The sequence below is a fragment of the Hippoglossus hippoglossus genome, chromosome 19 (genome assembly GCF_009819705.1).
Source record: "Hippoglossus hippoglossus isolate fHipHip1 chromosome 19, fHipHip1.pri, whole genome shotgun sequence".
In the NCBI taxonomy this organism is placed as follows: Eukaryota; Metazoa; Chordata; class Actinopteri; order Pleuronectiformes; family Pleuronectidae; genus Hippoglossus; species Hippoglossus hippoglossus.
Window position 1 is genome coordinate 5,505,406 of NC_047169.1, and position 23,682 is coordinate 5,529,087.

General features: G+C 42.7%; 3 protein-coding genes across 5 annotated transcripts; 2 read left to right on the forward strand and 1 right to left on the reverse strand.

Moving 5' to 3' along the window:
- Nucleotides 1-655: 655 nt before the first annotated feature.
- mapk7 (mitogen-activated protein kinase 7) lies at nt 656-6,413 on the forward strand. 2 transcript variants are annotated; one of them, XM_034570399.1, is made up of 7 exons: nt 656-894; nt 1,635-1,915; nt 2,034-2,199; nt 2,845-4,385; nt 4,474-5,546; nt 5,741-5,871; nt 6,054-6,413. In XM_034570399.1, exons 2-7 carry the CDS (start codon nt 1,639-1,641, stop codon nt 6,199-6,201), a joined length of 3,336 nt encoding a protein of 1,111 aa, XP_034426290.1. In that variant the 5' UTR covers nt 656-894; nt 1,635-1,638; the 3' UTR covers nt 6,202-6,413. The 2 variants fall into 2 exon arrangements, with proteins under 2 accessions (XP_034426290.1, XP_034426289.1); XM_034570398.1 differs by having other exon boundaries at nt 656-861.
- Nucleotides 6,414-6,476: 63 nt separating this feature from the next.
- zgc:92313 (uncharacterized protein LOC436869 homolog) lies at nt 6,477-11,315 on the reverse strand. Its single transcript, XM_034570402.1, has 6 exons — nt 11,014-11,315; nt 10,716-10,828; nt 9,157-9,236; nt 8,205-8,476; nt 7,339-7,499; nt 6,477-7,133 (listed from the first exon to the last, which is right to left on the reverse strand). The coding sequence occupies exons 1-6, from the start codon at nt 11,057-11,059 to the stop codon at nt 6,879-6,881; spliced, it is 927 nt and encodes a 308-aa protein (XP_034426293.1). The 5' UTR covers nt 11,060-11,315; the 3' UTR covers nt 6,477-6,878.
- Nucleotides 11,316-12,193: 878 nt separating this feature from the next.
- pax10 (paired box 10) lies at nt 12,194-23,095 on the forward strand. Of its 2 annotated transcripts, none has more exons than XM_034571418.1 (9): nt 12,194-13,110; nt 16,950-17,050; nt 17,879-18,108; nt 18,300-18,494; nt 20,169-20,251; nt 20,361-20,517; nt 20,876-20,949; nt 22,088-22,205; nt 22,346-23,095. In XM_034571418.1, the coding sequence occupies exons 3-9, from the start codon at nt 18,003-18,005 to the stop codon at nt 22,444-22,446; spliced, it is 834 nt and encodes a 277-aa protein (XP_034427309.1). In that variant the 5' UTR covers nt 12,194-13,110; nt 16,950-17,050; nt 17,879-18,002; the 3' UTR covers nt 22,447-23,095. The 2 variants fall into 2 exon arrangements, with proteins under 2 accessions (XP_034427309.1, XP_034427308.1); XM_034571417.1 differs by having other exon boundaries at nt 12,195-13,110; nt 22,073-22,205.
- The last annotated feature ends 587 nt before the right edge of the window (nt 23,096-23,682 follow it).

Genomic DNA, 23,682 nt, shown 5'->3' on the forward strand with positions numbered 1-23,682 from the left:
ATTTGCACTTTCACACCACTTCTGATGTCCATCCATCCATCCATCTATCTATCTATCTATCTATCTATCTATCTATCCATCTATCTATCTATAACTCAGTCTTATTGATATATAAATTAGAGTAGTTTTGTGTCTATTAGTAGTAGTAGTAGTGGTAGTTATAGTCCTACACTACTTAAATAAAAATCAAAGTAAGCAAAGTATCTGAATTGTGCATATTTGAGTTTGTACATCTATCCATCTATCTTGTAGTGGTAGTATTGGTGGTTATTGTCCTAGTAATGTAAGTTAAGTATCTCAATGAAACAGTTTTTCTTTGTATTTTTCTTCCCATTCTTCTTTCTCTATATACAAATATTAGTAGTTATTTGTGTATTATTGACAGTAGACGTGGTTAATGTTATACACTGTCATTATATTATATTCCGTAATCCAAAGATCTGTATGTGTTAAAGTTGTTTTTGATAAACTGTGGCTCCTCCTCAACTAATAAACTTCTGGAAAATCGCGTCATCACGTCCCATAAAAAAAACCCAAAAAACAGAGAGCCTACTATACAGAGCGACGCCCCGCCCTCCACCACGTCCTCTGCTCCCATTGGACGGTCTCTTGTAGGTGCTCTCACCTCGTTGGTCCAACGCCCGTCACTCAAACGCGACGCGGAAGTGCAGCGCGGAGGAGGCGGCGGACAATAACAAGAGAAACCAGCTCTACCACGGGATCGCGAACACATTTACACGTGTTGTGGTTACTTCACATGGTGGACCGGTGCTCGGTTACTCACAGGCTCGTCTCCGGGATGTCTCGTTCCGGTTCATGACCGAGAAGTGCCCGGTTCAACGCTCCTGGACTGAGCTGCAGGTAAGCAGCCTACGCCCCTGCGTCAAAGAGCGGCTGAGGTATCATGGAGTCAGTGGGTTCCCCCTCTGTTTAATGGAAAAGGTAGCAGCGCCTCAAAGACAGCTCGTCCCGGGTCTGTTCTCTATTCACCGCCGCTGTGTCGTAGACTGGTGTCCGGACCGGGAGCCACAGGTTTCGGTCCCTTGTCACCCAGGCCTAACGGGTCAGGTCCCGGCTCGTCCCTGTCCCACCACCTTCTGCTAATAAATAGTAAAAACGTTAAATAACTGCTCATTCACCTGCTGTGAAGTTTGGTTTTCTCTGAGGGTTTTAAATCTACTGTACACCTGTGTAACTCAGGTATCAGTGGCTCCTGGGGGCCTCACTGTAGAGTTAAACTCAGGTATCAGTAGATTTAAAGTGGCTCCTGGGGGCCTCACTGTGGAGTTAAACTCAGGTATCAGTGGCTCCTGGGGGCCTCAATGTAGAGTTAAACTCAGGTATCAGTAGATTTAAAGTGGCTCCTGGGGGCCTCACTGTGGAGTTAAACTCAGGTATCAGTGGCTCCTGAGGGCCTCAATGTGGAGTTAAACTCAGGTATCAGTAGATTTGAAGTGGCACCTGAGGGCCTCACTGTAGAGTTTGACTCAGGTATCAACAACCCTGAAGTGGCACCTGAGGACCTCACTGTGGAGTTTGACTCAGGTATCAGTAATCCTGAAGTTGCTCCTGGGGGCCTCACTGTGACGTCTTGTAAACTGACACCAATGAAAAACTCTCATTTCTCTTTACAGAAAAATGTCAACCAAGGAGGACGGAGAAGGTAAAAACTGTCAACCTGTGGCCATGTCGCCAGAAAGAATGTCCACCGACAAAAGCAGAGAAAACCAGAACGAGCGCAGAGTCGAGGCGACGGGAGAAACCACAGAAACCAGCACATCAGCAAAAAACCTGGCTCTGCTCAAAGCTCACTCCCTGGATGTGAAGTTCGACGTCGGAGAGGAGTATGACGTCATAGAAACCATCGGCACAGGGGCCTATGGAGTCGTGTCATCTGCCAGGAGACGGGACAGTGGTAGGTCTGATTTACTTTAGAAGAAAAAAAAAAATCTCATTTTGATTTTACCACAATGCTCAGTGATGAATGAGGAAGTCCTTGTGTTTATTTCTTGAATCGTGTTTGCATTTCACAGGCCAGCAGGTGGCGATAAAGAAGATCTCCAATGCTTTTGAAGTGGTGACAAATGCCAAGCGCACTTTGCGAGAGCTCAAGATTCTGAAGCACTTCAAACATGACAACATTATCGCCATCAAAGACATCCTGCAGCCGAACCTCCCTCACTCTGCCTTCAAGTCTGTGTATGTGTACACACACACACAAAACACACACAAAACACACACAAAACACACACAAAACACACACAAAACACACATGCCTCAGACCAGAAAAGTCTGTAAGGTTATTAAGGTCATTAATATCAAGCTGACTATTTAAAATAGTTTATTTACCCATCGAGCTGAGGATTCAGTAATAACCAAAATATACAAATATATTTTAAAAATGTGGATGTGAAATATTTAGCAGAGAACAAAACCCATCCCTAAAATATAGTTTATATTTGACATTATTGTATTGGTGGAAATTGTACTAAGAATGTTATGTAATAGGGAGACATAATATTTCACGTGTAGGCGGTTATATTTATTTAAACATCTATTAATGGATCAATAATCATTCTAATAAGAGTGGAAATAGTTTACTGATGCTGGTGACAAAACTATTTGATCAGCTGTTTAATACAAGTATTTATACGTTTTAAGATAGTTATATTCTTAGAAATCATTTTATGGAGCATTAGCATTAGAGGATAATAATGCCACATAATACCAATATGTTTATGTATCCAAAGTTCCCCTCAGTTCATCAAAATGACCTCACCCTATCTGATTGTTGAGTGACCACCTTTCTAAAGCTCATCTCTGTTCCATTTCCCATGTCCGCAGGTACGTGGTGCTGGACCTCATGGAGAGCGACTTGCACCAGATCATACACTCTGCCCAGACGCTCACCCCGGAGCACACACGCTACTTTCTGTACCAGCTACTGCGTGGCCTTAAGTATGTGCACTCTGCCAACGTCATCCACCGTGACCTCAAACCCTCCAACCTGTTGGTGAACGAGAACTGTGAGCTGAAAATCGGAGACTTCGGCATGGCGAGGGGTCTCAGTTCGCACCCCGAGGAGTCTCATTCCTTCATGACTGAATACGTGGCGACGCGATGGTATCGTGCTCCTGAACTCCTGCTGTCTCTGAATCACTATACTTTGGCCATTGACTTGTGGTCGGTGGGCTGCATCTTTGCAGAAATGTTGGGGCGTAAGCAGCTTTTTCCTGGGAAGCACTACGTCCATCAGCTGCAGCTCATTCTGTCTGTGTTAGGCACTCCTCCGGAGGGTTTAATCGGTGCTATCAGAGCCGACAGAGTACGCTCCTACGTTCAGAGTCTTCCAACGAGGTTAGCCGTGCCTTTGGCCAAACTCTATCCACAGGCTGAACCGGAGGCTTTGGACCTGCTGGCGGCCATGTTGCGCTTTGACCCTCGTGAACGAATAGGTGTGACACAAGCGCTGGAGCATCCTTACCTGGCCAAGTACCACGACCCAGATGACGAGCCAATCTGTGTGCCAGCTTTTGACTTTGAATTCGACAACCTCCAAATGAACAAGGAGCAGATCAAAGAGGCGATTCTGGTGGAGATCCAGGACTTTCATAGAAACAAACAAATCACTCGTCAGAGACTGCAGTTCAGGCCTCTGGTGAATGGCGGAGCTGCAGCACAGAGCAGTAACCAGTCTAACGCTCAGGCCTCGACTGTCACCAAATCAGCATTGGTTCCCATGGCACAACACTCGCAAGCAGCACAGATACAACAGCAGCAAATGAGAGAAGTGGAATCTCTTCAGCAACAAGACCACACACCAGCAAAAGGGAACTATGCATTTACAAATGACATGCAGACCTTTAATAAGCCCACATCACTCCTAGAAGTTACTCCACCTCGTGTGACCCACAATTTGCCCCTGCTCTCTAAAAATGAAAGTGGCCCAGTTGATGTGGACATGCCCAGTGCCAACTCAGACTGCAGTCAGCTAGAGACTATAGATTTAACAACACCAGTGTCTAGTCAGGAGGCCCCCTCAGAAACAATGAGAGACAGTGAGGCACAGGAGCAGCTCACCAGCGGTCAAGCTCCCCTGACTCAATCCACCCAGAGCCAGTCCATGACCCAGGTTCCCACCAGTGTTCCTGCAACACCAGCACAGACCATGACACCCCTACCCACCACTGTGCCTTCCCTTTCCCTGTCTGTGGCACAAGCCCAGTCACTGTCTCAGTCCCTTTCACAGTCACTGGCCAAGAACGCCAGGCCTCCTCCTGGTGCAGGAGAGGGAACCAGAAAAGAAGGAGCCATTTCAGAGGATACTAAAGCTGCACTTAAAGCAGCTTTATTAAAATCCGCTCTCAGAAATAAATGCAGGGGTGGTAAGTGTATGGTCCTCAGTGTATTTTGTTTTTAAATGTACACCGTTAAAATGTCATGCTTACACTTAATTTGTTGTCTTCATCGCAGATGGAGGTATGTCTGCGCTGGGCATGGATGCTAGTGGGGGAGGTATATTGTCCTCCCTGTCATCTGTTCCGGAGTCGCGACGGCCTGTCACAGCCCAAGAGCGTCAACGAGAAAGAGAGGAGAAGAGAAGGAAGAGGCAGGAACGAGCCAGAGAGAGGGAGAGGAAAATGAAGGAAAAGGAGAGAAGAGAGGGAAAACAGGGGGACTCTCTGGGCGGGGTTCTGCTGAGTGACAACGACAAAAGCCTTTTGCAGCGGTGGACGATGATGATGGACAGTCGAAATGAGAGGGTTGTTGAAAATGACTGTAACTCACACCGGGGCGTGGGGATCGGTGATAGCACTCAAGGAGCTCTGAGCAATATAACAGACAAGGAGCTGAGGAGGATTCATCTTCACAAACAGTTAATCTCTAGAGTTAAACCTAACCAGCCGAGTTTGTTCCAACCACCCAGCAGCCAGCAAGCATCATTACTTTTACCCATGAGCCAGAGGAAACCTCCCGCAGATTTAGTTGTTAGTGGAGGGATAGATATATTGAGTGTCACTAGCAGCTTCGTTAAAAACAACACGCTCAAACCCCACAACGAGGGCAACGGACAAAGTGGTTTCAACTGTTTGGGGAATTGGAGCGGGCAGCAATTAGAGACAAGGCCACCTCAACAACCACAACAAAACAGGAAACAGCAGACGCTACCGCCAGGCTTTCTTCAGCCGCAGCTCCAACCACAAAGCCAAACCCAACCCGACCCTCAACCTCAGTCGCAGCTGCTCCCACTGGAGAGTTTTTTGACTAAGGCTCCAACTCTAACCAGCAGAGAGACAAATGGGAATGTGAACATCGGAGGCCAAAATAACCTCAACTCCCACCCGACTACAAGGGCTGGGCCGATGGAGAAGCTGTGTCCCACCGCGGGAGAGAAATCGGGGCCACAACCGACAAACCCTCTCTGTGGGGCTTTAGGGGTCCCGTCACAGCCTCATCCCAGTTTAGGATTCACTGATACAGGACAACATGGGCCCTCCATTGCCCCCGACATCCACACAGTAACACTGCAACTGTCAAAGTCCCAGGTTTGTGATATATTCATATTTCTTGAGGTAGCATTTTACCTGAGACGACCAGTGTAGTATGTATTAACAGAACAGTATAAAAACATTTTCTTCTACATGCATTTATTTATATATGTCTTAAATGTCACAATCTTTTTTTGATCTGAGGGTTACAAAGTTCTTCTGACCTAATATTTTCCCTGTGTTCCTGTCAGGTGGAGGACATTCTACCCCCAGTGTTCTCAGTCACCCCTAAAGGTAGCGGCGCTGGGTACGGCGTGGGCTTCGACCTGGACGACCTTCTCAACCAGTCTCTCACAGACCTGCAACACTGTGACAGGGACAGGTGAGGTCTAACTTGTTTTCTAATGTGAACAACACCAGTGTTAAAAGTCTCAAACCAGCAAGTGAAAAGTGCATTTGTGAGCTTTGACCAAGCACTGAAAAACATTTGGTTCAACATGAATATACTTTTGAATAAACAAAAGAAAGGCCACTCTTAATGCTTTCTACATTCTCCTCCATCAGCTACGACTCGGCTCCCCTGTCGGCCTCCCTCTTATCTGATTGGAGCGAGGTGCACCGCATGACTCCGGCTGATCTGGAATCACTGCAGCAGGAGTTGCAGCTCGGCTCTCCCATGATCCTCTCTGATACCATTCCCCCTGACGCCTGACTTTCCTTTTCCTTAAATCTGAAAAGACTAAACTGGGATTTGTGTTGAAGTTATTTTCTTTTTTAGCATGAAAACCTTAAATGAAGACTAATTAAATTAATTTAAACGCTAGTCTTTGTTTTTTATCGGCACTACCAAGCTGTTTTTTTACCATTTTGACATGCTGTCCGTTCTTTATAATAAAGAAAACTCATTCTGTCTTTGTTTCTGAATATTTAATGAACTTCAGACCATTTTAAAACTACCTTCATTTCAATCAAGAAAACATTCAAAAGGGCTGTGCACAGAAATTGTATTATTCTTTTCATCATACATAATCAAAGGGAAACATTTACAGGTGAGAGCAGAAGATGATACATACAGTAACGGCTTAGAGATTAAAAGAGCACCGAGATGATTTCAATAATCAAATTAACAATTTATTTCAAATATAGAAGACAATTTATTTAGCTATTTTTTCTGATTTAAAATACAAACCTATCAGAGCTACTTTGACTCAAAGATAATTCAGTTTCATTACAACAGTTTTTTAGGACACTCAATGTTAAATATGGCTCCATGTGCACATCACATAGTTTTTTTAGGTGAACTATTCAGGATCACTTTGGACACAAGTCATATTTACGATTGACCTGGATTACATTCTTCCTCCCAGAAATCCAGTTTTCAGGGTGGGTTTATTTCTGAAGCAGGATCAGTAGAGAGGACAGGCAGCTGACCACGATGGCCGCCCTCCCACACCAGTTCTGATCCGCTCGGCCGTACAGCCTGATCTCTGGTATTGTGTTGCTGATGAAGCTCGTGTAGCTGGTCATTCTGGTGTACACACCCGGCTTATTTCGGTGAGCACAGCCCAGTCCAAAGCTCACCACCCCGGCCTGCACCCATGTCCCATTTATCATCCGGCACACAAGAGGCCCTCCTGAGTCACCCTGGAAACAAACAACCTACACATTCAACTTTCGCCACTGGGAGGTATCAAAGTTCTCAAAAGGAATGTCCTTACACACTAGACGGTGAATGGCTGCAGAAACGCAACAATCCAGGTTATTGTCAAAGCACGTTCTTGTTTTTGCTCATCTAAACATGCCTGTGTGAATGTTAACACGGCAGCAAGAACAGTTGATCCAACAGTACCTGGCAGGAGTCCTTGCCGCCCTCCTGGTATCCAGCACAGATCATGTCATACCGGATGTCCACCTGCTCCGATGGGTTCGTCTGGTACATGTTCTGACATGAACCCTGAGAGATGATTGGCACCTGCACGTCCTGCAGAGTCCCGACTCCTGACAGAGGGACTGAGGGGGACACGAGGCCAGATGGAGAATGAACAACAAAGGGAGTACGAGCCTCTTAAATGTCTGCAGCAGGAACAGGTGGCAGGTACGCTTTGTTCTACTACTATCAAGGTTCAATGGGCATGTTGAAGGTTTAAATCTTTAATGATAAAGGGTTAGAATTGGTCTTTGTGTAGAAATAACCAGGGTGTCAATGCAACGGACACACTTACATTAATTTTACTGTGATCAAATGCATCAAATCTAAACTTTAGTCATTCTGCAGGACAACTGTCGAACAAAGCAAAGAGAGTTTCAGGGTTAGGAGCTGGAATGTCATCGACTGGCCGAGTCACCTGATCTCAGTCCTACTGAGCAGCATTCCACCTGGTGAAGACCACACTGAAGGCAGAGAGACCCCACAACAAGACACAAAGAGTCTGCTGGTGGGTGTGGGTCAGAGACTTTTAAAGGATTTTACACATAATGTTAAATTGAATGAGCATATGATGATCAGTACTATGGACCCAGAAGTGGGTGCAGAGCTGGTGCAAGCAGGGCAACGAATTATATTATGAAAAAGGAGATCAGGAAAAGAATAATGAATGTTCAAACCAAATTTACGCCCCTGACACCAGTTTTCCAGATAAACAAAACAGCTATTTGTGCACTGTTGAAACGTTGAACTGCTTGATAAAATAATGTAAAGAATCCAGTATGTCCTACCGTCGTCCCTGGTGTTCCCCCAGCCGGTGACGGAGCACAACATGCCACTCGGGAACAGCGTGTTAGATGCCGGCAAACAGACGGGACGAATGTGATCCGACCAGGTCAACGGGCTGCTCAGCTGCACCAGCGCCACGTCCTTCCCGTTGTGAGGATCGTTGTAGCCGGATGGGATCACCACCTGTCTCACGCGATGCGATGACTCGTGCTGGTTATAGCCATTCAGCTGGTACCGGCCAGCGTAGATGATGTAAGAGCTCACGTCCGATGGACTGAAAGAAGAAGAAGAGGAACACTGAACAGAACCTGCTAGATTGGATATAAAGGGGACTTTGAATGTTGATGTTTGTCATATTCCTGTACACCAATATTCACTTTTTACTGCTGCCAATTGCTGTTTATTAGCCGGATTATGCAATAAAACAATTGAACCGATTTTTCTTGACGTGGAATTGATTTCTAAAAAATGTTGCGAGATTTGGGGATTTCTCAAGAAATAATCCATGGATCAGGAACAGGCATATTTAGGAGACCAATATCTATGAGTGTGTGCAATTTGGTGGGACTTGATTGAATGTAATTGTTGAGATTGTCGGAGGCTTGCGCTCTACTGAGTGACTTTTTAGTTTAGCTCCTCAGATACTCATCGGGTACAAATGAAACGAATCACCTGTAAATGATTAACAGAAAGCTTTGATTCCTCACGGTCAGTTTGTGTGTGCATACTCTTACTGCTTAATTTTTAATGTGGAGAAACTAATTATGAAAACGGGATCAATTAGGAGTTTAACGGGATGAAGTCAGTTTTCTGATTATGCACATTTCAAACATTCTCCTTGAATAAGTAGACTTTCCTTGAGGGGCTTTCTGCAGTGGCCTCTGCCAGGATTCAGACAAGGTGATTCAGACGGCTCGATAAAGAAGCAGACAGCCTGTGTGTAACTTCTCTTACTTGGGGAAACAATGAGCGGCTGATAGGACCCAGCTCTCCGTGATGATGGAGCCTCCGCAGATATGACCGTCACTGACTGTCTGGAAGCCGAGGGGAGAGAGGGAGTGAGTCACCTCAGCATCACAGGCAAAAGCCTCTCTCAGCAAGTTCGTATTCATCAACAAAACCCCGACTAACCCACTCAGAGAGCTAGCCACAGGCAGAAGTGATACTAGAGCTGGGCAATAAGACAATATCAATAATCATAATGACGAAATGGAACAAATCAAACACATCTACCAAACACAAAACCCCTGAATTTGATTTATATAGAATGTTTTTGCTGTTTAACTGGAGCAAAAACAAGTCTTTAATCTTAAGTCAAAATATTCAATTTACATCAAGAAGAAGCAGCAAATGATCAGATATGAGAAGCTGGAGCTACCAAACATTTTAGCTTGAAAAATGACCGATGGTTGATTAGTTTTCTGTCAATCATCTCAGTGATTTTTCAATTAATGGATTCAGCTCAGCTTCTTAATCAGATATTTGCGATGGCACACATGACAGAACCCTAGAAGACCAAACCCTATTTGATCTGTGGTGCTGTTTTTACACTTGAAAGAAATAACGAGACAATTATAGTGAAATCAATTTTTACTTTATGAGAAGCTGGAGCTACCAATCGTTTTAGCTTTAAAAACAACTGATGATTGTTTACTATCATTTTTACCGGCTACATTAGTCTAATGAAAAACATTGTATAGTTTTTTATTTATCTTTGAGTCTGTATTTATATTTGGCTTCAATACTCTGCCTCGGTTACTTGTGTCTTTCAATCACCTTATACTTAAAAATATTTGTATTGTCAACATCTCCATGAGCACATACTTCTTTACAGCGACAGCTTTGTATTAGTTCTGGTGGCTGGACTTTCATATCAGTGCAGTGAACTCATTTTGACCTTTTATTGTTCTTATGTTCTTGTCTTTTGACTGTTCCGTGTGTTACTGGCTGCATAAATTTCCCTCGGGATCAATAAAGTATCCATCTATCAATCTAGTGTTCTGTCAATCGTCTAATAGATTGCCAAGCACTTATTTTGGTCTTTTAAATTAGATTAAAATAGGATAGTGAGAATTCAACTAAATTTGTATAGCGCCAAACCATAAAATGCATTATGTCAAGTCACTTTACATAGAAGGGGAAGACCTTAAAATGAAAGAGAAACCCCGGTTGGAGTGAGCAGAGTAAAATGGGAGAGATAAGAGAGAGAGAGAGAGAGAGAGATAAGAGAGAGAGAGAGAGAGAGATAAGAGAGAGAGAGAGAGAGATAAGAGAGAGAGAGAGAGAGAGAGAGAGAGACCAGGAACAGTTGTGTACATCACGTTTCAGCTCTGACAGACTAGTTGTTATAATGAAAACAACAAGAGTGATAATTATGGATGACGAGCTGTTTAACTCCAGACTGTTGTTGATATTAATGACAGTAGATCTGAAACAAGAAGGTGAGACGTGGCATCAACACATTCAGGGAAATGAAACATCCCACAGACCACTACAGGAAACTGAAGACACACCTGCACGTCCACCTGCCAGGGCCAAGCCCCATCCTGGGCGTCCATGCCCCCCACGATCCGGTTCTCCATTAACGGCGGTCGGCCACATTCTTGGGCGTAAGAGGCCAAAACCCCTGCGTAGACAAACGTAGAGAACATTTCTGAATCGCTCACACGGAGGCATTGGGGGGGCCATTACGCATCATGTTCGGGTGTGCGGAGTTAGCTTGGAGCGCTAAGCTGGTGTTTCACAGGGGGACAAAGACTCGGCAGACAAAGGAGGAGCAGGTGGGTGGAGGGGGATGGAGGCGACACTCACCTGTCGTGAACCAGAAAATGGCCGAAAAGCGCGAATTCGGCGACATTTTGGGAAGTTTCGCGGCACAAAAAGAAGAAGAAACAAATCTGAAGGAAGTTTCTTCTTCTCCTTCTTCAATCTTCTTCTTCTCCCTGTGTCCAGCTTCAGGAACTCGAACCAGCCTCAAGGTGAGTTTTATATATTTCTAACACAGTCCTTTGGTCGGAGTCATTAGATCCATGGCCGCGGACTCGCTCCTGTAACGGATCCAGGTTTCATGGTGAACGGTTTCAGGCGAATTCCTCCCAAACCACTATCTGCCGCCTACCTGTGTGCTCACCGTCGCCCAATCAGAGCTCTTGCCCCGCCTCCCCCACCCACCTGAACCAATGACGTCGAAGAAATGCAGCGCAGGACCAATCAGATTCTCCCCAGCTGAACCGAGGGCTTCAGTCCTCAAACCTCCTGGTGGGTTTATTTATCATTTTCACTTTCAAACAGATTTTAAACAAAACTAATTGTTTATTTGTAAATGAAGCAACAATTTAGATTAAATCTAATCAACAGTAAGTGAAAAGGTATTTACATTTAACTGAATTTTAAGAAGATATAAATATTTAAATGCTGCTTGTTTGTTCATGATATGATATGCATCATTAATAGTAATATAATATAATATATTGTATTACATCTGCATAATGGGCACTGATTGTGATACTTAAATTTGCCTACATTTACTGATTATACTTTACACATTATAATGTCCTTTTGAAGTATGGTTATGGTGGTTTTACTGTGTTATACACATGACTATACACAGGTTATTTTATTTGAGTTATACTTCATGTGAGTTATAGTTATTAACAGTTTATTTACATTTGACACATGTCATATCAGTGGCTCAGAGAACACGCCTATATGGAAATAGAAATGTGATAATGTTTTAAGCCCAATAAGATTCATCTTTACCTAAAAGACTATCTCCTTCTATGGTGAAGTTGTTGGATGCAATGCTTTTATAATTGCATATACTCATTTATTTGTTTAATTTATTTATTTTTTACAAATTTGCAGATACATGTGGACATTTCAAAGCTTTATCAAATGAAAAAAAGGTAAAGACCATCATGTTTTAGGTATTTCGGATTAAAACAGTAGCCTCTTTATATGTGGATATTTAGTTTAGTTTAATAATATAATTTATCTTTCTATACTTTACACATCAGACTTACACTCAACATTTAGAGGCAATTTATAGCAATTTACTACCACAAGTGTGACCTGGGTCAAATCATCATAAGATGCAGTAAGCTTGTTTTACGTTCTTCTTGGGAATGATTACTCTGCTGATTTTGTATCACTTGTAATATCTCAATAACTATAATAAGCCTTGCATGAATTAGATTCCCCTCTTTGGGACATGATTGTTGAGGCATCATTGTAACTTTAACTCAGGGCTTATAGGGAGAGAGGAACACAAACATCCTCCTTGCTCCTTTTGAAAAATACAAACCAGTTTAACAGGTCTAAACTGGAGGAGAGATGAATGGATCATAGCACACAGATGGTAAATCAAATCCTGTTAATAGGACATAACATCCAGGTCAAAACACTGCTATAAATTGGGTAGATGTGTGTATGTACACAGTCATTATGTGTTTAATGTTTCCAGTGATACATTATTTAAGTGTTGTATATTTTTGGCTGGATTGTGATGTGACGTTAACATAACTTGTTGGTTTTTTCAGAGTGTGCCACACATCTGGGCTGTGGTTGTCCTGTTTTTAATGACACCAAAAATGTATTCCTCATGTCTGTCTTTAAAGCTGTTTGTCTGTCTCCCGTTTTCCTCTCTCTTCCTCTTTTCCCTCCCTCCCTCCCTCCCTCCATCTCTTCCTCCCACCCTGCCTCCCCGCCCCAGGCAGTGTGTCTAGTTTCACAGAGCAATTGAAGGTGACAGGGACAGAGAGAGAGGGAGAGGGAGGGCGGGACAGAGGGAGGACACATCACAGTATTGCCTGGGGCTACACAACAGCAACGGAAGAGCAAGAGATGGAGGGACAAAGAGAGAGGAAAGGAGAGACTCACGAAAGTACTCACAGGGAATTCCATAAACAGGTAATGTAGAGATAAAGTTGCACAAAAGCAGTTGAAGAAGTGTGTGCAAGTAAATAAGTGTGCGTGTGTGTCTGCGTCTGTGTGCCACATGCATTTGCCTCCAGGTCAGCTGATATTCACTTTTTACCACTGGCGGCATATTTTCGTGCGTGAGGCCCTTCCACTCGGCTCCTCTCACTCATAATATATGAACGCATTATAGGATCCAGTCAGTAAGAGCAATTATAATGCACTCCCGTTTGTTTTTATTTTAACGACTTGATGAATATTTGTCATGGCATTGTAACCATGGCGACTGCCTCCACCGCCGCCGCCTCCCCCAACCTCCCCTCCCAGCCCCGTCCACCGCCCCTTCCCCATCCCCCCTCCAGCGCTGAAAAAGCGAGGGATGGCGAGGGAGGGAAAGAGAGGGAGAGAGAGAGAGGTGACAGGAATGAACTAACAAGATGCACTAAAAAAAAATGCATGTCCTGGAGCTACATGAATCTTTGCAGTGAAGCACGCGCCGTCACACACACACAGCTCAACACACACACACACACACACACACACACACACACACACACACACACACACACACACACACACACACACACACAGTATTGCACTCAGCACATCGGGATCACATAGGTTAGGCCACATTCCAACAACTGGAACACAATAAGATGTAATCATGATTTCTGAGTAAAGGAAAAAACAAAAGAGTAACCGGCTAGAAAACAGGAGTGGGAATAGAAGTGTATGTTGTTGAGCTTTAGATTTAAATTAACCAAGCAGTTGTCTTACTCAACTTTCCCTCGTGTACTTCATTTCTTTTCTCCCGTTTCTGTCCTCTTACTGAAAAATGTATTCAAGTGGTACAAATATGAGATACTTACTTCCAGTTTCCAGCTTCTTTATGCTTCATTTTCACGAGAGAAACACTGCAAGTTTTACTCTACCTCATTTATTTGACATTTACTTGTACTTATGACTTTGTAGATTTTTATTTTGAATTAAATATATCGTGAATTTATAAAATGTGTCATTATAAAATAAAGACAAGATAAGATAATCCTTTGTTGATCTCTATGGAGGAAATTCTGGTATTACAGCAGCCAAAGTACAGAATAAATACAGATAAAAAGAATAGAATTATAATAGAATAGAATAAAATAGAATATAGATACATTAGACACAAAAACACACATAGTGATGATGAAAATACTTAACAATACATTTAGTAGCTTTATTAATCGCCACTTCACAAGCTACAGATATTACAATGACACATATATGTTTATGCATCAGAAATAATAATACATTAATACAATATATTTAATGATACCTGCATAATAAGGACTCATTTTCATACTTGAAGTAGATTTGCTGATACATATATACTTTTACATTCCTAAAATGTTGATTACTGGCCTCGTACTTGTATTTGAGTATTTCACTAGTGTGATTCCTGTGCTTTTACTGTACTTTTACTTCTTCCCCTGCTTTTACTCCTTTTTCTACCTTTGAACTTGTCAAGTCCTTTCCTTTCTCCAAGGCACGTCTCGGAGGAAAGTAACAGAGGAAGAGGGGGGTTAGAGAGACAGAGCAACGGGGGCAGCGGAGAAAGAATAGCAGAGTATGAAAGAGAGAGGGAGCGACAGAGAGAAAGGGAGCGCAAAGTCTTGTCAACCGGAAATAAAACAAGCTGGCACCCTCCCCATCCCCAAGCCCCTACACCCACCCCAAAGTCACATACTTCCTCTTCACTCTCTCCGTCTCTCTCCTCTGCCTCCCTGCTTCCATCTTCTATCTCTCTCTTCTTCTCTCCCTTCCGCTGCAGAGATATATTTAAACCCCGGTTCTACTCTGCTCTCGCTCTTTGACTCCACCATACATACCGTCATACCTGCGTCATTACCTCACATCAAACCTTGTGTCTTTATTGCCGTGGGTTTCGGTGTGGTGCTCCTCCACTCGGGGCCATACAGTGCCATTGTTTATTGTCCCCCTAGCTTGAAGCTCAGTGTTTTATGGCAGGAGAACAATACCTCTGTAATCAGAGAACAATGCTCAGGTGTTCTGAGAAAAGCTGCAACACCAACTCTGTGAAACAGCACAACAGGCCACATGTACTGGTGCTGGGGTTTTGTTACATGCAGCTTAGCAAATATCTGTTTATGAACAGAAGCTGAGTTGCTGTATTTTCTTGATGTAAACTGAAAATGTTTGGGTTGTAGATTGATCACCAATAATGGCAAAATTACAAAAACTGTTATTGCTATTTTTCAATATTTTAGTTTCTGCTTAAATGCAGAGCATTTTTGTAAAAAGATTGATACAAGGGATGAGCAAATTAACATCAAGATAAAAATGTTCATAACGGTCTGTATTGATAATTATCACGATAAATGTCACGTAATTTTTTTCTTTTCATTTTGAGTGTGTAGGTTGAGTGAAGGTCGTGGTTTTAAACTCATATTTATCTTAATTATGAGCAAAATATGACAAACACTTAATAAACAACAAAACATTATATAAATCTGAGGTAGATCAATTATGTGTTAGATCCTCGCTGTGCTATCACAATGCATAAGCAATATATTATATTGTTATATTGCTATTTATGAAATTCATATTGCTAAAATTATATTGCTACAATTATTGATATTGTTTTATCGCCCATTGTTTTATTCTATATAACTATATATCATCATATTACATTACATTACATTTCATTTAGCTGACGCTTTTATCCAAAGCTACTTACAATAATATGTATTGTTATTCAAATGCTTTTGTTTAAGTCATTAAACTTAAATTTGTCACTGCAATGCCTTTGCTAAATAAAAAAATTATATATTGTTATTACAAAATAACTTGTAATAAACTAAAAAATACCTCTTTACGTAGCAATGTCTGGTTACAAAGAAATTCAATGTGTTTCAATAACTAATGATACAGACTGTGAATCTTTTGCAACATGATTTCTCATGTCGTCTTAAATAAATAAACTGTGTATTACTATCTTGAAATATCTCTTTTTGTCATCTCGTTTTGTAATGTCTCAGATCTCATTCAAGCAAATAACCAAGTAATGTTTTAATACTACCAATTATTTTTTACTGAGAAGTAACTCTTAATGAGATAAGTTAGTTTTATCATGATTTATAAAAATATTTATTTAAACAATAAGAAAAATCCATACAACAATGTGATGTTAATGTCTACGTGCAGCTGCAGAATTGGCAGTATTTTACTATCGCAGCACAACGAATGCAGTTCGACAGCAGATGCATGTGATCTTATAAAAGCTTTCTCAAAGTTTGAATTGATCTCTCCTGAGCATGTAAATGAGGATCAATGGACACGAGTCCTTAGTGTGAACGTGACATTTAATCTGATAATCTCAGTTGTCTGGTTGCACATGTTTTAGTGTAAAAAAAAAAAAGACAAACACACTTGACTGACAATTGTCCTCAATACCGATGAGCAATTTATGGCTAAAATTGAATTCCATCATCTATTTATCATCCACTATCTCTCCATTATCTGGGCTTTTTGCTCGACTCTCTCGGCCTCCCCTCCTCCTCTCGCTGGCATTAAGTTCAAACTTGACACTGATGTTGACTCACTTTGTCACCCCTCGGTGGCTCTCCCTCTCTCTCCCTCTCTCTCTCTCTCTCTCTCTCTCTCTCTCTCTCCCTCTGTCTCTCTCTCCATCCTCCATCGCTTGGAGGACAAGAGTGCCCGCAGACGCATTTCTCTCCAGAGCACCCCCCCCTCCTCCTCTCTCTCCCTCTTTCACTCTCTCTCACCCTGTCTAACTCTCTCCATCTCTCTGCTTTACACACACACAGTATTGTCAACAAAGCTGGAGAACAAGGGAGCAGGGGAATAAAGGTCCACAGAAGAGGAGAGTAACACACAGGACCCCTGCATCATTTCACCTGGACACTTGGTAAGTTTGCAGAAATTGTGTGTTTAGAGGGGTTTTGTGTGTTTTCGCTCTGAGATGTAACTTCTTTAATCCTGACTTCCCCGGAGGCTTTGGGATCCACTACGGCACCAACAGTATTCATCATGTATTTTCTGTAATTTAATGAAAAGCAGATGCGTAAATTGTTGTTCAGGGGCTGCATCGTCCAAACGAATGAAGTTTGACCTTTGACATTTTGTGCCTGCAGTAGCTGAGATTCGACTCAGTATCGACACATCGTCGTTTTCATTTCCGATTCTGCATTAAGCTAATTTCAATAAAAATGTGAGTGTTAGATAAGCCGTTTTTACGTCGGAATTATAGACACGTTAATAATGTCTATGGAGGTACTGCTGCTCTTAGACAGGAAGTTAAACATGGGTTTGGTTGAAAGCTTTTATGGGAATTTTGTGCAAACAAACCCACGACTGTGTGCGTTTGGATGCGTGCAAGTGTGTGTGCGTGATGCCAGTTTGTGACTTCATATAAATTCACTGTCTTTTCATGCATACGTGTGTGTGCGAGTTCAGGCTCCGGCTTCCCAGCAAAAATAGAGCTAAAAGCAAGTAGCATGATCAGAGTGGGTTCTAATGTACCTCGGCTCCCCACGGTATACCAGCGTAACAATGTATAACACACACACGGTACGACAGCGCACACATAACTAACTCCATTTCTGTCTGTCATCATGAGGCTAATTCACCACAATGCCGACCATGTGTGAACTCATGCGATATGAACCCCTCCTTCTCCATCTTCTTTTCCCTCCGTCACTCCCCCCCCCCCCCCCCCCCCCCCCTCTTTTCACAGAGAAGGAGCGTGAGGACTGAAGGAGGGAGCGAGGAGCCAAAGGTGACAGTAAACAGGGGCGGATACGCACAGGACAGCGCAGGACGTCTCGGCTTCTTTTCATGGTGTTTTGGACACTCGTAGCATGTATGAGAAGTTAACCATGCTGAACCTGCAGAGCGGCTCAAACTGGAGCGGGCCCAACAACTGGTACCATGACCCCACTGGAGTTCAGACACAACACAGCACAGGTGAGGGGAATTTTTCACATATGAGTGCTCACACATCCTCACTTAGACCACAGAGAAATCAGAAGTAGCCTCTGCACTGTCTCACCAACTTGTTGTCAGCTCACAGTGTTAATCTGCCAATCTGTGACGCGCCATCGGAGGGATTTTTCCTGGCAATCACACGTCTCTTTTGTCACCTTCCTCTCTGCCAGTGTCTGAGGGCTGTCTGCTGGACACCGAGGGGAGCATGGGGGGAGAGGCAGGGGGTGGAGGAGCGGGCCGAGGGGGAGGAGTACCCGTGGAGCGGGACGAGGGCGAGGAGTCTCAGCTGAGGCTGCAGCTCAAGAGGAAGCTGCAGAGGAACAGGACCAGCTTCACACAGGAGCAGATCGAGGCTCTGGAGAAAGGTCAGGCCAATGCACGCACGCACATCACTCTCTTCTGCTCTCCAGCCAATGACCCTCCAGAGAGTGGCATGACGCAGCTTGTCCTGCCAACACTGGACTGTAGCCTTTACACCTTGTTTAGAGCTTTTTGGTGAATGACAGGAGGCATAAATATGAGAAATCACAAAGAATCCAGCTCTTAATCACGTTTTGTAACCGCTTGCGAATTCTAGGCACTTTTGTTTAATCAAACCCTGCGAGGGATCTGGGCTCACTTCCAGATGCAAATTTTTCAGAATCTAAACTCTTGTGGCCTCTGGCAGCAAGTGCAGCAGAGAGTTGTGATAATGCATCTACGTGGTTACATTATGCAGCGAGATCTGAACCCTCGCACGCTGACATCCACTGAGAGGGATCAGGAAGCCACCCTTGACTGGATATGGCTGCAGCAGGCCCCTGAGCTAAATAAGGACGCAATGTCCGCTGTGCAGCCGAGTGGAAACGTATCAGTGTGGTCACTCCGTGCAAATGACATTAATGAGGTACCCTGACCTCAGTGCATGGCCAAGGCACAATAACAATCATGTGTTGACACAGACGCCAATTATAACCAAGCCAATTAGAACAATTTGTGAGACAGACTTAATTCATCGGGTTGTTGTCTTTGTGCAATATGGATTTATTAACCTCGTGTTACCAGTGTCATTCACAGCAGAGGTTCTGTGTTCGTATTATATTCTCAGCAATATAAAAACATAATTACATTTCCAGCTGCCATTTTTCATGCAACCACATCTGTTTAAAACAAACCATTAAGTGATTTATAGTTTCTCTGTCGACACGTCATTGACATGCTAAACAAATGCTAAGCATCATGAGTGCCGACAGTTCAATCTGTAAAAGACGTCTCTGTTACTGGACGAGTTCATCCGAGTGACTCAGACTGTCAGTTAGAAGGAGAGGCCAGCTCGTGTTTCGACTTGTCAACAACAAAAATGTCAGCAGTTTGTCAAGTATAAATTAGCTGCCACAATGAGAAATGATACTCTGCTACAGAAAGTCTCTTAGATTTGAACGTTAAACCAACTATAACACGAGGAATTGACTCTCAGTAAGACTGTCTGTTATATACTCTGCAATTAGTCGACTACAGATTTGTACCACACACAAATATACAATTCTAGATACTTTTTAATTCAAAATGACAAATGACGACAAGATTAAAAACCTCTCAGGATTTTTCTTCAGTTTAGCTTTAGTCCCTCTCCTTTGAAATGAAGTGCTTAGGCAGCTTCTCAACTTGAATCCTTTCATTTGAACTTTCCGCATGTTCCATAATGGTAAATAATTTATACAAAGTGCAACAGATAAATATTTCAAATATGGTTGTAAGGATACATCTCAGCTTCCTGGGTTTGTATACTCCACTGAAAGATAATTAGTCATGCTGATATTAAGCAGTAATTCCCCAATAGGTCGGGAAATATCTGCACAAATAATGAGATTAAAGATAATAAACAAGCCATTAGAATTTCAATTTTCAATTTTTCATATTAATAGAAAAATGCTCGGATGAATCCAAAACATAATAACACCGGGCAGGATGTGTGATGTGGCGAGCTGCTCTCCAGTCGTCCTGTCAGCCCCGATTAAGACTCACACTGTGTGTTTGACATTAGTTCATATCTTCCACAGAGTTTGAAAGGACACATTACCCAGATGTCTTTGCGAGGGAGAGATTGGCGAACAAGATCGATTTGCCAGAGGCCAGGATACAGGTGGGGAGCATCTCATTCAACCTGTGACAACACACGATCAATCATCTGCTTTCAAAAAGATCTATTCCTGCATGAAAAAACAGGCCTGATGGGAGTCTTTGATTGACAGGTGTGGTTCTCCAATCGAAGAGCCAAGTGGAGGAGGGAGGAGAAGCTGCGCAACCAAAGGAGGTCAGGGGGCGTGACTTCCTGTTCGCAGAGTCAAGCTCCACTGACCACTTCCTTCAACACATCTGTCTATCATCAGCAGCATGGCAGTAGTTCAGGTAAACAGCTGCTCCCTGCACCTTTAACCCTTAATCTTAATTACACTTACACTACATGTGGTGTCTTATGATTTATATATTTGGTGACGGACGTGTGTATATTTATTTTATAGTTTATTAGTAAGAACCTCAGATCTCTCCTGCTTGACATTTGCAGCCAGGCAATCTCTCAGAGGTTCTTCATTAAAAACATCTATATTACAGCATCTCCACAGCGAGATGTTCGCACCACATCTGTGTAAAGGCACAAATATGTGTGCGTGTAAGTGTATGAGTGTGTGTGTGTGTGTGTGTGTGTGTGTGTGTGTGCGCGCTCACCATCATCTCGCTCTGTGTGTGTGTGTGTGTTCCTCCCCAGGGTCCATGTTGAGTCAGGCTGAGTCGTCCCTGCCCAGCTACAGCTCCCTGTCAGTTTTCTCATCTGGAGTCCAGGTTAGACTTTCATCCTTCATCAGCACCTTCCAAACTTTTAACAACACACGATGTCATCACTCGGCAGAAGCGAGTCAGAAGCTGCTTTACGTCACGGGTCTAAAATGTACAATAATAGAAATGAATAATAGATTTACTGCAGACATTAATGCTACTACTTGAAACTAATATTGATAATAGCAACCATGACAAAACATAGAATGTATTGTTCTCCTATCGTAATCTTCTCTTGGCTATTGTCAGATTTCTAATAATATCAATATAGTCACAAGAACTAAAAATAATTAAAATAACAATGATGATAACGATCAAACAAGGTGATTTAAACGTTTCACACAAAGCTGCAGCAACTACTTGATTAATCATATATTCAACTGAAAGTATATTATAATAATATTATTATTATTTTATCTGCAGCTATTTTGATAATAACATAATTCATTTTTCAAGCTAAAAAGACACTTTGACAGAGGCAGAGGTTAGAACGCTGCCATAATAATTCAACTGCAGCCATAAAGATTTTTTTTCTAAAGGTTCCTCGATGTGGAACAAGCAGAGTTTATCTTGCAGCTTGCTTTAATAAAAACAAATTATCAGCAGCATGAATATTTCTTGTTTGATCTGACTGTCTTGATCACACAGATTCTAGAACTTATCTAACTTATACAAGAAACTATCATTTAATCCACAGACATTTTGTAAAAGGGTTTTTCTAAACTCTAGGATGTTGCACCTTGTTAAGGCCCATGCAGCAAATAGTGATTTGTGAATATGACCTAAACAGATTAAATATGATTTGATTAATGATTAAAAACTGCAATTTAAAATTCCATGGTATCAACGGAGGAAGAAAAGCCAGAATAAGGTTCACGTAAAGATCAATGAAATACTTTTCCACATGTGAGACAATGAATGTGGACGCTGCTGTGGTGCGTTACTCCGATCACTAACAGTTCTCTAGCACCCCCGTGTGGTGTAAGTGAAACCATATTGCCACTGGCTTTTACTTTTGTGGTGTAATATGCAATAATTAACAACATTTAAAGATTCCTACTTGATTTAATCATTTTTGTGAATATAAATCTAATCCAAATATTTCCTCCACTCCTGTGTTCACTTTCAGTCTATTTCTCCGCAGTCGGCCTCGTCCTACTCCTGCATGTTGCCTCCATCCCCCTCTACCCCGCGCAGCTTTGACTCATCGGCGTACTCCTCCCCTCATCTGCAGACTCCGTCCTCAGCCAACTCCAACACTGGTGAGTGTTTCTGAGGCCGATGTGGGTTTGTCTGATGGAGCAGACACACTTCATTCATGTCTCTATCTATCAGTGCTTACATGGTAAATATGAAACTGTCTGACTAACTGTGTTTCTTCTGCTCCCCCTCTGTCTCTCAGGGCTCATATCGCCTGGTGTCTCAGTGCCGGTCCAGGTCCCAGGAAGTGAGCAGCAGAGCATGAGTCAGAACCTGGGTCAGTACTGGGCCAGATTACAATGAGCAACAGACACTCACTTCCAACAGACATAAGAGAAGAAGAAGAAGGAGAAAAAGGGCACGTAAAAAAAAAAAAATGGGAATAAAATAATTATGGGGGACACACGAGGGAGCACAGGTCTGAGCTCGTGAGGGGTCTGGATGAGTCGCAGACCCCCAAATGCATTAAATGTTTACAAATTCAGCCGAGAGCAGCTTTGGTTGCACTTGACAGGACTCTGGTATTTGCTTAGTATTATCAGGTTGCACTTTTTGGGGGATTAGTGTGTTAATCATGGTGGAAGTGTATATTTTTAGGATTAGTTCTATTTGAGAAATAGATTTGGACCCTTCAGAAGTCAAAATAAATTGGCTTTTACGAACTATAACGACAAAAACAGAAGGGTGGATACCTGCCTGAACCATGAGGAATGGATAACCACTAAGAAAAGTCAGTGTTCTTACCATAGAGGTGGAAGGAGACTGCTTCAAGGTTTGAATTCTGGTATGTTTCAACCTGGGTCCTATGTTTTTAAATGTGGGTGTGTAAATTAATGGTACTTATATAAACTTTTGAAATGAGCACAGTAGATCATCTCTAACAGCAGCTAAGACACAGCGTCTTTCCTGAGAGTCGGGCAACATTACACATGTCTCACCCTGTTTATCAAAGACGGGAATTCTTCTGTCACACTGCGCTGCGCAATGCTTCATCAACATCATCAGAAAAAGATTCAGCCGTAATAGTTTCTCTCCAACTCTCACCTCCACCTCCGTCCTCCTGCAACAACCCACATCTCAGGAGACCTGACAGGGAAAAAAAGGACCTTTAGTTAGAATTTGCTGGACTGTGGCAGTTGACCCATAGGATTACATGGTAGATACTGCCACCGTGTCGGGGGCTGCTAGTGGAGACGACCTTCGAGATCGATTCCAACATGGAGCCCAGGTTGAAAAATACCAGGAGTTCCCAGCAGGAGAAATTTCTCCAAAGTTAATTTTATGAAAGTAAATTTAAAAACAAGCTGTGAGTAGAACTGTAGCCTTGAACATTGAAATGATCAACATGTGACCAATAAGTATGGACCTATCGTAAAGAAAGGATTGAGTGGTACTAAGTAAATGCCAGCAGATGTATGTATTGTGAGGTGTAACCACAGTTTCTTGTTACTTGAGCAGCTCGATGATATTGTGATAACTTGCTTGTTCCCCCGAGCATAAGCTAGTGTGAAGCTACTGTGAAGATTTTAGACTTGCATA

What these genes read in the sequence shown, in the direction of transcription:
- mapk7 (XM_034570399.1), top strand. Translation starts at nt 1,639, where the DNA reads ATGTCAACCAAGGAGGACGGAGAAGGTAAAAACTGTCAACCTGTGGCC. An exon ending in TGCCAGGAGACGGGACAGTG is followed by an intron (nt 1,916 to 2,033) that starts GTAGGTCTGATT and finishes TGCATTTCACAG; the next exon opens with GCCAGCAGGTGGCGATAAAG. An exon ending in CAGAAATAAATGCAGGGGTG is followed by an intron (nt 4,386 to 4,473) that starts GTAAGTGTATGG and finishes TCTTCATCGCAG; the next exon opens with ATGGAGGTATGTCTGCGCTG.
- zgc:92313 (XM_034570402.1), bottom strand. Translation starts at nt 11,059, where the DNA reads ATGTCGCCGAATTCGCGCTTTTCGGCCATTTTCTGGTTCACGACAG. An exon ending in CCTGGCAGGTGGACGTGCAG is followed by an intron (nt 9,237 to 10,715) that starts GTGTGTCTTCAG and finishes CTCGGCTTCCAG; the next exon opens with ACAGTCAGTGACGGTCATAT. An exon ending in GCCGCTCATTGTTTCCCCAA is followed by an intron (nt 8,477 to 9,156) that starts GTAAGAGAAGTT and finishes TTCTTCTTTCAG; the next exon opens with TCCATCGGACGTGAGCTCTT.
- pax10 (XM_034571417.1), top strand. Translation starts at nt 18,003, where the DNA reads ATGTATGAGAAGTTAACCATGCTGAACCTGCAGAGCGGCTCAAACTGG. An exon ending in TTTTCTCATCTGGAGTCCAG is followed by an intron (nt 20,950 to 22,072) that starts GTTAGACTTTCA and finishes GTTCACTTTCAG; the next exon opens with TCTATTTCTCCGCAGTCGGC. An exon ending in CTCAGCCAACTCCAACACTG is followed by an intron (nt 22,206 to 22,345) that starts GTGAGTGTTTCT and finishes TCTGTCTCTCAG; the next exon opens with GGCTCATATCGCCTGGTGTC.